The 14,573-nt window shown below is 35.4% G+C and overlaps 1 protein-coding gene across 11 annotated transcripts in view; it reads left to right on the top strand.

The window, feature by feature from the left end:
* Window positions 1-2,514: 2,514 nt before the first annotated feature.
* Window positions 2,515-14,573, top strand: part of LOC115631982 (sodium bicarbonate cotransporter 3) — a 37,210-nt gene continuing 25,151 nt past the window's right edge. For 6 of the 11 annotated variants that reach the window (XM_030528889.1, XM_030528896.1, XM_030528895.1 and 3 more), the window contains exon 1: window positions 2,516-2,530. Coding sequence is in view for 4 of the 11 variants with exons in the window: in XM_030528900.1 (XP_030384760.1) it covers window positions 14,272-14,300 (29 nt within the window). In the remaining 7 variants the exon portion in view is untranslated. Of the gene's footprint in view, window positions 2,531-14,056; window positions 14,301-14,573 lie in introns of those variants that run through there. The other 5 variants (XM_030528900.1, XM_030528887.1, XM_030528891.1 and 2 more) reach the window with 2 other exon arrangements.

Raw genomic sequence — 14,573 nt, 5'->3', positions numbered from 1 at the left:
CAACATTTAATTTAATCAAAATAGCGTTTGTGTAAATACACACACACACACACATACATATACATAAATACACGCCACATACATAGATCGGTAAAAGCAAATATTGAACAATGCGAAAAATCAGACTGAAACGCACGTGTGCTGCGGTAGTAACCTGTTCGTGCCACAAAATTTAATTGAAAGCAGGCCTTGCAACGTCCTGTGGCATGTCCACATGCCACACGGGCCAGCAAGTAACAAACAAATAAACTAACCGCCGACTCACTCGCCTCCCCCACCCCACACACACTCACACACGCATGCATGGATGTCCAGGCAAATTATGGCAACGTGCTCATAATATAATAATTATGAAAAGCCGCAAAGTAAATGCTTTCATAAAACTGTAAATAACAACAGCTGCAATGTTTGAGAAAGTGCAGGGGGCGCCGGTGGCGTACGCGAAAGAGAGAGAGAGAGAGAGAAAGAGCGAATGCAATGAACACTGACATAGAGAGAAAGAAATTCTAGAAACTTAATTTGCACTCTCTGCGAAAGCAGAAAAGAGTCAGCAGTGCAACCCAGTTGCGAAAATATTAACTGCATACACTCAGAAAAACAAGTATTATTGTTTTTTTTTACAAATAAACAAAATAAAGTAAATGTTCTTCATAATTAATAATATCCTAATTATAAATTTTCTTTTATAAGTACATGTTTAGTATGTTACATTTTATAACAGGCCGCTAAAATATAGATATAAATTCTTCCAAATCTATATTTACTGTTAACTGCATACACTCAGGAAAAAAAAAAAAGTATTTTCTTTAAAAAAAAAACAGGTTTTCTTCAGAATTAATTATTTTTTATTTAAAAATATTCTTTTTTATTTATAAGTAATACATACATATACAGTGTGTTAAATTTTTCAATAGCCAGCTAAAATATAGATATAAATTCTTCCAAATTTATATTATTTATATATATATATATATACTCTATATATTATACTCTAATAAAAGCCCAATGGCGAAATAAAAGCTTCAAGTACAAAATGCAAGATTTAAATTTTCTTAGATATGCAAGACTTTATGAGACACTTATTTTTTCTGCTCAGAAATGTTATTAAGCCAGGACCAACAAGGGTTTGAGATGCAATGCCTTCTTCTAGCATATCTTTTTAAACGAATAATCTCCAGAATCTCCATATTAGACATTTTTTGTTATTTCTATAGTTTTATCTATTTTATTTTTATTTTTCTTTAGTTTTATCTAGTATAAGTTCTGTATTGCTTTGACAGCTCTCTTTGTCGATAAATAAATAACTAATTATCGATATAGATAGTTTTTTAATTTAACAGAGCTTTCATGCTATGCTATGGGAGCGCATTCATAAAATAATCATATCCCAGAACCAGATCGATCCAAGCAAACTACAAGTAGCTTTTTATTTCTTAGGAGTCAATGTAAATACAATTAATGGGAGTAAAAACGTAACAGTTGCATTCAGATAAAATAAATAAGTTACTGTTTTATGGCTGTTTCAATCGATTTTAGTCTACCTAGGAGTGTTTTCTAGGTTCTATATTTATTCACATATATTTAAATAAATAAATTAGAACAGCGAAAGTACAGATATGTGTGTACATATTGTGATATTAAATAGAGGAAAAACTACAGTTACAGAGAGCAGATTAAGCTGAAGACCCAGTCGGGATTTCTATTGAGAGTTCGTTTCTATTTCACATTTGCAAAATATACAATTATTAGCTTCTATAGAACTGAAGCACAAAATATACCTTAAATTATAAATTGGCCATTATCCTGGATTCAAGCCGAACCGCTCCACTTTTCCCCGAGTGTATTTGTATGTATGTCGTGTAAGCCGCAAACAGCTGAGCTGCTGCACTGCATGCTGCATCGAGGCGCCTGCGCCAACGTCGACGTCGACTGCAGCCCAACGCCGCTCCGAGTTCGAGGAAGAATAACAATGGCCGGTTCGTCAGTCTGGCACGCGACTCAAAGCGATGCGGAGCGAAGCTGCATGGGCGGCGCCTAGCATTGTCTCAGCTCAACCGTGAAAGGTCTCTGTGAAGTACTCTAAACAATTATCCAGTTAGTAACTAACAAAACACATTTTCAAGTGGATGGAAATGCATCTCAATCGAGCAGTGATTACCGCGAATTGTCGTGACTTCCTATTCACTTTAGTGCGGCATTCAGTTGAGTGAAAAAGACAAAGTACTTGTACACCTTTTTTCGCCAGAACGCCTCTTCATCCTTTGTGTCTGCAGAGCGTTAACATCGCTTCCCTTTGCTGCGCTGCGCTGCGCCGCGCCGCGTTGCCGAGCAAGCGAGTCAATAACCCGTCGACTGCCTGCCCCCTCGCCTGCCATCCATTGTTGTCCCGCCACCTTTCCGGTTCAGTTTAAACAAAACCACTGAAATTTTGGACGAATTCTGTGAAAATGCCGCAGTTGACGCCATCGCAACTAAAACACATCAGCGGCCATAACAGGCTGCACAAAGCCATAACATCGGATAGCAGCAGGTAATTGACACTTTCATGTTACTGCCAACAATTGTCTAAAAAAAAAAGAAGGCGGGTGGGTGGTCAGGGTTTGTGGTTTTGGCCTTAGATTCAAGCGCTGCTGGATAAGGGAAGGAATTACACCATGTGGGAAAATCAATAGGGGAAAATAAACTTTTTAATGATTAAGAAGATGAATAGCAACATAAATCAATTAGATAAGATATTAAAATGAAAGAAATAAAGTTATGTTGGCCTGATTGTGTGTGGGCCATTTTAAAACAGTCGAGTTAAATTTAACCAGGAAATTACAATTAATTCTATAATCTCTCTATCTATAAATATAGTTCAAAATGTTCAATACTGCATTAAACTTTGATGTTTTTGAAAAACTCTCCCATTCTGTTAGCCAAAATATTCTACATATTTCTATACTATATAGTTTATTTAAAATATCGCTGAAGTTTCATAAATCTTATCCAATATGTTAAATGTTTAAAATTATATTTTGGTAATATTTTTACAGCGAAATTTGTTAGTTATCTGCTTTTTGTTTGAATATGTTAATATATTCCATTTTAAATCTTTATTTTTTAGTCAAGTCTAGACTTAGTTCTTAGTTCTTTGCCATTAGAGTCTGCGATTCTACTTGACCCTAAACATTTCACTCCAACTGAAGCTATTCAAAGCTGCTAGTTATAATTGTATAGCATGTGATTATTTTTATTCAAAAGTGTCCGCCAACACCTCCTCAATAAAGACTTGGCGCCTGCTCCTCATTCATTACAGAAATAACCTCTTTTGAACATCAAAACAAACTAAACAAACTGTCTATTGCCGCAATCATACAAATGTGGACTGCAATAATGCAATGCGTAATGTAACAAACTGACGACAATAGTTCCATTATACTATAAGTACAAGTATCTACAATCAAACTCCCTATAATCTAACAAGACGATTGAGTGTCCAATTAACTAACAATGGGCTTCCGCGTAAGTGACACGAACAACTCAATAGATACTATATATACAATACTTATATAGAGTCAGTGCGACAATGTAGTTGCGAGCAATCGTGTATCTAAAATAGAGTCAACAAATTATGATTAGAATGTTTATGGACACACGCAACACTGCGTATACGTATTATCATTAAAAAGCGAACTCGTGCCACAAATTAGAGTCGATAACAGCGCCTAATGGGCAAACCCTCATTGCAATCAAGGTGCATACAAAGCCAGAGGAGAGAAGACTTGCCTTAAGTGAAAAATAATAATAAATACAAATAATTCGAAAGGCAAATAAATTAGAATACGAACGGGCGCATCAGAAGTTCGTGAGAGGCATGGAAATGCAAGTTTTCCGCAATTTATAGTACTTTCCATTTTCCTTTGTTTATGAATTGTTATCCATTGGTGTGTGTGTGGGTGTGCGTGTGTGTGTGCGTGTGTGTGTGTGTGCGTTTGTGGCAAAAAACGGAACAGACAATGCCAACAATATTGCCAGCACTGGGTCAATAACATGGCCCATCGCCCATCCGCTTGACTGTCTCTCAAGTTGTATGTCTTTGTCTCTTTGTTGTTGTTGCTGCTTGCTTGCTGGCTTGTTTGCTGGCTTGTTGGCTTGTTTGTTTGTTTGTTGTCGCTGTCTGTTCTTTTCTGTTCTGTTCCGCTGCATTGTGTTTTGTTTGTCACTTGCCATGATAAGAACGCAATGCACAGCCTTCGTTACAGACATACTTATATACATACTTGTGTATACATTTTTATTTTATATCGTACACATGCTGAACACGCTTCGATAAGACAACAATGCAATCAGAATACTTTAATCGTACAGTGTGGTAATTCGGTGAACAGAGTAAGCAGAAATGCAATTAATTATAGAATACATAATTGAGCCTACTCTTCTGTTGAGCTTTAAGTAACTTTAGTAACTATAGTTTCTATCCAGAAATTTTGAAAAGTTATATCAAAGTGATATTTAAATAAATAATTAAATAAAGAAATAATGAAAGAAATACAAGTAAATAAATAAAAAAAATTGCTAAATCACTAAAAAAAATAAATAAATAAAATAAATAATATCCGAACTATACTATATCTGTACTATATGATGAATGCACTAAAACCTGTGCTTCTGGTGGCGCTTATTCAAGGAAAAGTAGGTATGGAATAATCGTCTTGAATCCATCAGTCACATACAGATGGCCAACAAAACTCCTGTTTACACTACCACTTTAATCACTATACCAATATATTTATGTAGGTTGAATGCGTTATGGGGTTGTTCTCCCTATTACAAGTATTTTACCTTAGATTTCCTTAGTGGGAAATAAAGACTTGGTTTAAGGTACAAATAATATATTCTTAATCGTTTATTTCAGCGTTTAAATTTAACAAAGTCCATGCGACAAATTCCTTCTGTCTTCACAACTCAACTTCTATTTTCGATCTCTTTTATACTATCGATAATTCGTCTTAAAGTTAGGGCTGGACGAACATTAACGTACCAAGGCTACATAATCTTAAATAATACCTTATTCCTACATTTATTTAATATGTCGACAAATAATGCTGGCAATGCAGTTTACTAACTTTAAGTTACAATTTAAATTTTTTAAAAATGTATATGAAAGCCTCAATAATAACTATACAGTTATGTCTATTAATGCCTCCGACACGTAGGGGGAGTTTTATTTGCCATTGGGCCAGCTATGTCTCGATGCATATCCATATGTTGTCAGAAACAATATAGACCTACACCGCTAAAAAAAAAATAACAATTCTTCTTCAAAACAAATAATATACGACATACTTATATATAAGCCAAGCTAATTGGCGTCTTTGACTCATAGAGGATATAGACTGGTTCAGTATTTCGGCCCATGCAGAGATTTTTCTATTTTATTTGATCAATATCATAAAACTATTGGGATGGAACGTCAGCTATGTTTCGTGGATGTTAATTGTTGTGGAAGAAGACCTCTTTTACTACTTTTAGTGGTATATGTAGAGCTAGGGAGCTGTAATGATGAACATATTTTATAGATGAGTCTGATTGTAAATAGATTTTTTACAGAAAACTTGACTGTTTGATGGATTGATTGAATTTTTCCCTCCTATATACACTTAACTTATATGGTATATACATATACATACATGTCGTTTATAAACGAAAAGTGATAATTAAGCTTGAAACTGGAAACTTTCCCCAAGAAGCAACAATTGCAGCAAAATTCACACTGTGCGGTAATTGTTGAAATGCTCGCTAAAGTTTCTGCACAATTTGCGCTCTATTTGCAACACGACGCACCGCTCTCTCTCTCCTTGCAGCTGCAGCAGCTGAGCTTGCCACGAGCTAGCAGCACGAACTCACCCCCAAGTTCGTTTCTGTTTTGCTTGCCTCATTCTCCATGCACCAAGATGGCGGTGGCGGTGGCTGTGGCTGTGGCTGCCATGGGGACATTGATCCCATTTGCCCCGTGGCATGTGCCACGACTGGTGGCACGGCACGTGCTAAATGTGTCACTTCCGCAATGCAACGCAATGCAATGTGAATGCCACAAGCGGCACGCGACACGCGATACGCAACACGCGCAGCGCACTGTGACGCCGTTCCCTATTCCTGTTTCTATTACTCTTCCTATCCACACCTCGACTGCTGTACATAACATTATTGTTTCCTCGATCCTGGCAACTTAATTAGGAGCGCTCCAAATGCAAATTACTTGCGCAAATATTTGTGCCGAGTTTGTTGAATGAATGAAATTAAAATCGTCGCTGGTGGCAGCGGCGGCGGCGGCGGCGACACAAAGTTTATTTGCATACGCGATAAGCGTCGGGCTGCTAAATGGCAAGTGTCTGGACTTCTGTGGGAATATACATACATACATACTTATGTATAAGTATATATTTTTAAATATATATATGTGTATTAGTACTTTAACACAATGCGTTTAGTGCTGCGAAGCTTTTATGAGAACACCATTTGCAGGCATCTGGCGGCTGACAGCTCTCGCATTTGCAGCTGACGTTAAAATTCCGAAAATGGCGGCGAACGGAAGAAGGAAGAAGGACAATAAAGTCGGCTACATAGCCAACCGCCAATCGCCAACAGCCAGCAGGCAACCAACAATGACATCAGCGGTTGTAACACATTCTCTGAATTTGAATAAACGTTGAGTGCCGCTCCTTGGTTAAAGGATAAGCGACGAATAATAAGACAATCAAACTGCTAAAAGCAGGAAACATGCATATATATACTACTTGTATATCCTTATGCGTGTCCTTGACGCCACAACGTAGCCGAGCTAAACTCATTTAAGTCATTTAGGATGACATGATTTCGGCGCAATTTTTGGTGCCCAGGATGTATCAAAACATGCCTACTAATGGAATTAGCTATAATCCCAAGGTTAATGAGAACCGCTCGGCAAATGAAGAAAAGTCTAATCCTTAGATGATAGACAAGTAACAGCTGACAGTTTATTTGCAACCCATGTGACTTCTTATAATTGCTTTACTTTGTCACTGCTTGATGGGGCTATACTTTGATAGAATGAGGCAACATGTCGGGCCTATCTACAAGTATATAATAAAAGGGTATTTCTAAGATTTGACTTTGTCTTCGTCCATCAACTATTTAAAGAAGAAAAGGGTATGACACGACCAGGAAGTTGGTACAGAAAAATATTTAATAGCACGGACCAACTCTAACTACTTATATAGATAGAGATAATAATGCTTTCAAAATCGAATCACTGCACTTTTAAAAAGAATTAGTATAGCTGTCATAAAAAATTCCAAATCTACATTTAACTGAAATATTTAAGACTTTAAAGATTTTGAAGACTAACTTTGTACTAAATTTTCCAAAAATATTTAGATTTAGAAAAATTACGTTGTGTAGTATTAATACCTAATGGCATATACAGTATAGTATATGGAAATAATAGCACACTCTCCCAATACGGCTTTTTCTGATGAAATCATATGTTTTTTAAAGCAACGGCACACATGTTCCTTTTTCTATAATTTATTTAGTCTTTTCCATTTCGCAATATATTATAATTTGCATGGCAAGCCGAAAAATATAAGTCAGCTAAGATAGATCATAGATCTCTATTCCTTATGGCCTTTACAACATTAAACAGAACAAAATTAAACACATATATTACTTCATTAAGCTGACCTGACAACTCTGTAGCTAAGTGCTGCCAACTTGTTGACAGTTCTTAATATTTGGTTCACATGTAAGAACAAAATGATCAATTAACAGGCCAAATTCTTAGTTCTGCTGATGAGGTATTAATATAAGTTTAAATAATCATCTTGCATTTTCCACTTTCTAGCTAGGTTCATTAAGCTGACCTGGCAACTCTGTAGCTAAGTGCTGCCAACTTGTTGACAGTTCTTAATATTTAGTTTACATAATAAGAAGGAAATTATCCACAAACAGACCAAATTCTTAGTTCTACTGTTGAGGCATTCGTATAAGTTTAAATAATCATCTTGCAATATCCATAGTAGCAGTCCCATTTCACATAAAAAATGAGCACTTACTCAACTGAGTAAATAAGGAAACTCCTTATTTAATATACTTTATCTAAAAATCTTCATCGACTTCTTAGAAACTACAATATTACATATTTAATCAGCTATGTTCAACTTTTTAAAGTTAAAGTACTTAGAGTATAATTCCAAGAATATCCAATCACTTCGTATACATTCTAAAGCAGATTAACTCAATTATGTCTAAATACATTTCAGAGACTTCGCCTTTCTTCAAAATATATACTTGAACAAAGTCCAACTTACTTAATTGAAGATATAATAAATGCGTTAATCTTTTTGGAAATTTGCTGCTAAACTTCACCCCATCGTTATACTCTTCTACTATCTAATTAATCGCATTATTTGTCAGTCTGTCTGGGCGGGCATTTACGAGTACACCCTCCTGCCTGTTGATTAGATATCGAATGTCTAATTGGAGTTTAATTGAACAATTTTATGCACACAAGTTTGCTGACATCATAAACAATGGCAGAACGACAACAAAAGCAACACTAATTGTTGGAGATGCTTTTATGATTTAATGACCACTCTTCATTATGATATGATTAATAATATAACGAAAGGTCATAAACTGATTTGCAGAAACGTGTCAAAAACTTTAACTTTTCACGCAAATAAATATGATTATAATAATACAAGCACTCGTCTAGAAGCTATTCAGCTGGACATGGAGAACTTATCAGACTGGCTGGACAGTAATGATCAGGTGGAGCTGATAAAGATATATGGGTATAAGAGTGGGTTGAGTTTGTGTCAATGTTTATATAAGGGTCTGAGATAATCGACTAATTAGCAATAAACATGGTTATCGTAATAATGTCACTTCAAGTGTTAATAAAAGTGGGCGTTGGTTTAAACAAAGTTAAAATTCATTTGCCGACTAATTAAGTGACGCTTGACAATGCCTTGATGAATTATTTGATAGCATATTCGTATAGTAAGTTGAAAACTCAATTGCTTCAAATTTTCAGATAAGATAAGATGAAGATGTTCTGTCTGACGTCAATTCGAAGTCAGAATTCGACTTTTGGTTTCTATATATTTCTATATGTTCGCACTAGCTCCTTAAACAATTTAAAGGCCTTACACGAGACTCTAGAATTGCATCGTGACAGACACTTCACTCAAAGCTTAATTATGACTGACTTTTAAGTGCAGGGCCTTGTAAATTGTTGCCCAACAGCTCAGTACAAGATTGCACGCCTCTTGACCTTACTAATGGCGTCCTCTTAACCCTTCATACTATCAGCTAGCCATGCTACTAGACTTGTAATCTCAAAGCAGCGCAAATAAAAACTGTCAAGTGTTAATTGCTGTTAATTTTAGAAAAACAAAGTTGATTTATTTTTAAATGTCACACTTCAGATCTTAAATTTTAAATCACGCGCCGTCGCTCTCGTGAATCCCACAGCTAATCAGTCTTAAGATGGTTCACATTTAAATGCGACAAATAATAAAGAAAAACTTTCAACTAAAAGTCTAGGAATATCTACCACTGTACTTGTATTGGCAAAGTAATAAATAAATTCAATCATCACAGAGTTACTTCAAAAGTTCCCCTCACATCGTTGCAGTCTTTTGTTTTTGTTCTTGCTTGAAAGATGACGGCGCGTATTTACATATTAATTCATCAAGGTCTGATTTCCAGTTGGATCTGGTAACAGGTTAACCTGCACTTGTGTCATTATGAATGCATTGCCCATTCAAGGCATAACACGGTTATAGAAAAAAATGTAAATAAACAACAATAATATCAAAGCAAAAAAACAACAAACCAAAAGCAAGGCTATTTAAAAATGTTAATCTTTAGTTACCTACCTCCATAGACTACAAGTATATTACGCCCTTCAATTAAAGCTGAGCTTAATTCTTTTCTGTTAAGGTGTGGCCTTTGTCTTATCTCTCCTTTTTTTCTTTTTTTTCACATATTCTGGTAGCGACGTCTAAGTCTCTCTTAGGAGAGCACTATGTCAATGGTTTATATTTGTCGACTTAAGTTTGTAAATAAAAAGTCTGTTTGATTCTCCTCTACTAATGTGCTTGATATTGCCCATTTCTGCTTGCTTTCATCCTATATACGTTCTTTATTACTTCGTTTTATTTTATATTTATTTCAGCATTTTGTCGGGGAGTAATGGCTCTGAATAACCTATAGTCGCTTGTCTATTGTAGTGCCTTCTCAGATCTCTACCAGAAAGATAATCACTGTTTGTGATAGATGAAGAAACACTTTTCTTTATGGGCCTCCAAAATTTTGATCATCTCTCATTTCTTCTCATCTTTTCTCGTTTTCTTTTAGCATTAAGAAAGGGACTTAATAATCCGTTTAAGTTGGCTAAATGTGTTGGGCAGAATCTTCTAAAGAACCTAGTTTTGTGGGTGTTCTCAATTTTTTTTCCTGATATATACGCTTTAATTATACTCTTCATATCTCAACTTAAATTAAACTTATAGCTAAATACAAATACAAACAAGTAGCAGAGTCTTATTGTTGTTCCCAAAGAACTAAGAGAGTGGCTGTACAACCACCTTCTCTCTGAAGATATAATCTATAATTCCATGCAGCAGTTCCTGTCTCACTCATTCCTTTCCGCTTCTATGCCTTAGTTTTGGTTTCATCTCGTGTTCATTCAGCCCAAGTGGATCTTTGTTTTTATTGAATTGCAATTTCGGGATTTCTGCGTAATGGTTCCACACATCGCATGATTTATCTCAGACGTTACGCTTAGTCATCTATGAACACCTGTTTACACAAAAGCCTCTCCGAACAACTGATTACTGACTTAGACCGGTAAGAGTCATTAAGATAGAATATATAATTTGCAGACATGTCCAATAGCAACGACAAACAAAAGGTGTCATCTAAGAGACAAAGAGCGTTGAAAAATGCTTGATTTCTATGTTTTATGTGCATATCATCTGAAATGTTAAGCAAAACAACTGTGGTTATAGCTAAGTGCATACCAGATCTGAGCGGTTTCTGGAGTTGCTGAAAATTCATTATGGTACTAAGTCACTGCCGAATACCTTGGGACAGGGTACGGTGACATAGTTTCATTATAAATTTGTCAAATCGCAAAATCACATGCCGATGAGCAGATCACGTTTTTATAACTCATGTGGCTTAAAAGCAAACAGAAAGCATCTCATAACCCATCATAGATAACCCATCAGAGATGATGATCAGAAGATAGCCCCTGTTTGCCGGTTCGTCTGTATTTTAAAAACACTTAGAGCTGCAGCTGCTAACGAATGATGGCATAGGAAATACTTATTAATTTCTTTTATATATTTTATTTAATACATAAAAAAAAAACAAAACAAGTCGCTGATCATTTAGCGGCGATGTCTGCGTCATGCTAAAAACAAACGGCATGGGAATTCGCTAGCTTTATATAAAGGTAACACCTTTAATGATAAAATAAAACACTTATTGGTTGGGTACATACCAGATCTTGGCGGTAGTCTAGCTGCTTCAATTTTTGAGATACTAACTCGACGTCAAGTTTGTTCGGACAGAGTACGTTGACATATGTCGAATTTGGTTCTCTCATACTCAAAAACTCAATCAATTTAAAAAAATTCGTATTTTGTTCGTCTGTATGAGTCCCTTGATCTCGGATATGATCAGAAATGTAACTATCAATTGAGATATATAACTTGATTAATATTTGTACTTACGTGTAAAATATCAATCAAAAATATCAATCTATATTCTTAGTATATATTAGAAATAATCAAAAAATTGAAAAAAAAAAAACAAAGATGATTTTATACATCAAAAAGAGAATCTTTTTAGTAATATGCGTGTATTTGTTTGTCTGTATGAACGCCTCGAACTGGAATATCATTAGAAGTATAATCACCAAGTTTGGTATTAGACTTTCTGTATTATTTATGCATAACGTGCTTATGTTAGATTAACAATATTAATATATATTGTTAGGCAATATAGTATAAATAATCAAATGCCAAAGAGCAATAGCATATACATTTTGGAATTTTAATTTTATTGTACCACAAGCTTTTTTAAAACCAATGTACATACTAATGCAAGAATTAGATTGCAGCCTATTACTCGTATTATCGTAAACTTTCTTTTTTATTACAAAATTTCAAGGTAAGACTTATGGCACTACTAGTATTTCCCTTATAGTGCTTAGTTTAGTAATCAAATTCTATCGCAGTTTGTTTGTACTATGTTTGTACTATGTTCTTGATTTAAACACACTATTCGGCACAGGCACGTTTCTATAGTATTATTGTTATTAAATCCAATCGGAAAACTTGAATTCTTCAGCCCATCTCATAACAGAAGAGGTATTACAAATATTTGGAAGCAATCATGTGCTAAAGCAAATGAAGAGATGTAGAAATCAAACAGTTTTGTTAAAGTTACAGAACCGAATGTGTATAAAATAGTTCACATATTTATAAAAATAGACGAAATGAAAAAATACATTTATACATAATTTTAATAAATACTTACAAAAACACAGACATACATACATACAAGTGTGTAGCTGGTAATTGAAATGCCAGAAAAAGAAGCACAAGCTTATTAAATACATGAATATATGAATTCAATAAACGCAAACATTGGCATTCATATGTGAATACAACTACATAGTACTTACATACATATGTATGGTATGTATTTATTTGTTAGCAAACAATAGCCAGTTAAAAATATTTTTTGATGAAAAGCGGCAATTATGGTCGGCTTTTCAAATGAAAAAATTAATGAGAATTTGAACAAAAAACTTGCTACTAAAAAATATGTGTAACAAGTAAAAAAGCTAAAGTCGGGTGTCCCGACTTTGAAATACTCTGTACATATGTTTAGAATAATTATAGAAATTAGGGAAGGGGGAGGGAAATTCCAAAATACACATTTTCTGCATATTCACATAAGGCAACTGGGACTAAAATTTGGTGTCCTTAGGTCTTATAGTCTCCGAGTTATAGGCGATTATACGAATGGAAAATCGGGAAAACCCCCATAGGGGGAAGTGGGGGGAAAATCCAAAAAAATAAAACAAACTTGCACAGCGTACACACATAACGCATCTTTGTGCAAACTTTGGTGTCTCTATCTCTTATAGTCTCTGAGATCCAGGTGCTCATACGGACAGACGAGCAGACTGACAGACGGACAGACAGACAGACAGGGCTAGATCGACTCGTCTAGTCATGCTGATCAAGAATATACTTCCTTCATTTTTCAGCTCCCGCAAACCTAATATACTCTTGTACATTTTATGTACAGAGTATAAAAATTATTCGTTTGCTATAATCATAGGGAAGCTCAAATACATTTGTTTTTAGATGGAGGCCAGTCAGTCTGTCTGTCAGTCCATCAGTCCGCCAGTCAGCTTGTCAACTATTTTGCAAAATTTCGGTTGAAAGCGGTCCTAACCAGATCAATCAATGTCTGCCTGCAATCAGAACGGCCGAAACGTTTGGAAAACAAAAACCGCAACAACAACAACAAACACACAAAACAGTAAAAATCGAATAATTATAATTGTCAGTCCAGTTAGGTAAACATTTTGTAACAAAGCTGCTGTCGACTCCACTGATAAACAGAAGTGGCGGTGGCGGCGATAATGAAACGGCCGCCACCCGCGATAAGAGAAAAAAGGCAAACAAAAAAAAAATAGAATAAAATATTGTCCATCGATAGGTAAGAAAGTGAAGCATTAAAATTGGCGTTTCAGAACAGAAAATACTGAAATACTGAAAATACGGCGAAGCGACTGTTAGTCTCGTGACGACGCGACGCGACGCGACGCGACTTCGATCGCCCACAGGCTTCGGCGGTCGCTGTTTTAATCGCAACGCTTTTCACAGCTGACAAGCGTCGTTTTAAAGATCGGCTGAGTGACTAAAGTGACTTATACCGAGCGACTAGCGCCGTTAACAGTGCCGTGCCTGCTGCTGAGTTTAGTCTGCAATCGCCTCGACTCGCAACGAGTCGTCAGAACGGCAGCTACGGAGCTAAGCAGCCCGCGATATTATTTCAAATTATACTTAAATATACGTATATAGAGAATATCAAATTCATATAATATAATACATTTTGAATAATATATATTCCGAGAGTGATAAACAAATAGAACGCCAAGCCATTTCAAGTCGTCGAAAGTGCAGTTTTTTGTGTGCGGGCGAGATAAGAAAAGTAATGGCTAGCAATAATGAGTACATTGAATTGTAAGTAATAATCGGATTATATACATAACACAGCAATGAAATCACGAATATTATCTCTGGCGAAAATTCGCTGCAAATAACAGCTGGCGAAGTGAAAATGAATGTGCATTCCCACTGAGAAAGAAATATTATCAACTAAGGTTTAAATTTCAAATCGAAAGGAAATACTAACATCTGATTATGAAAAGAAGATAGAATACAAACAGAAAGCAAACTACTATAATCTATTATTGGCAAGAAAATAGAAAATCCCATCTAATTCTATATTAAGGA

Source organism: Scaptodrosophila lebanonensis, unplaced genomic scaffold, assembly GCF_003285725.1.
Source record: "Scaptodrosophila lebanonensis strain 11010-0011.00,11010-0021.00 unplaced genomic scaffold, SlebRS2 tig00001412-arrow-pilon, whole genome shotgun sequence".
NCBI classification, from domain to species: Eukaryota; Metazoa; Arthropoda; class Insecta; order Diptera; family Drosophilidae; genus Scaptodrosophila; species Scaptodrosophila lebanonensis.
This window is presented reverse-complemented; position numbering and strand designations above follow the sequence as displayed.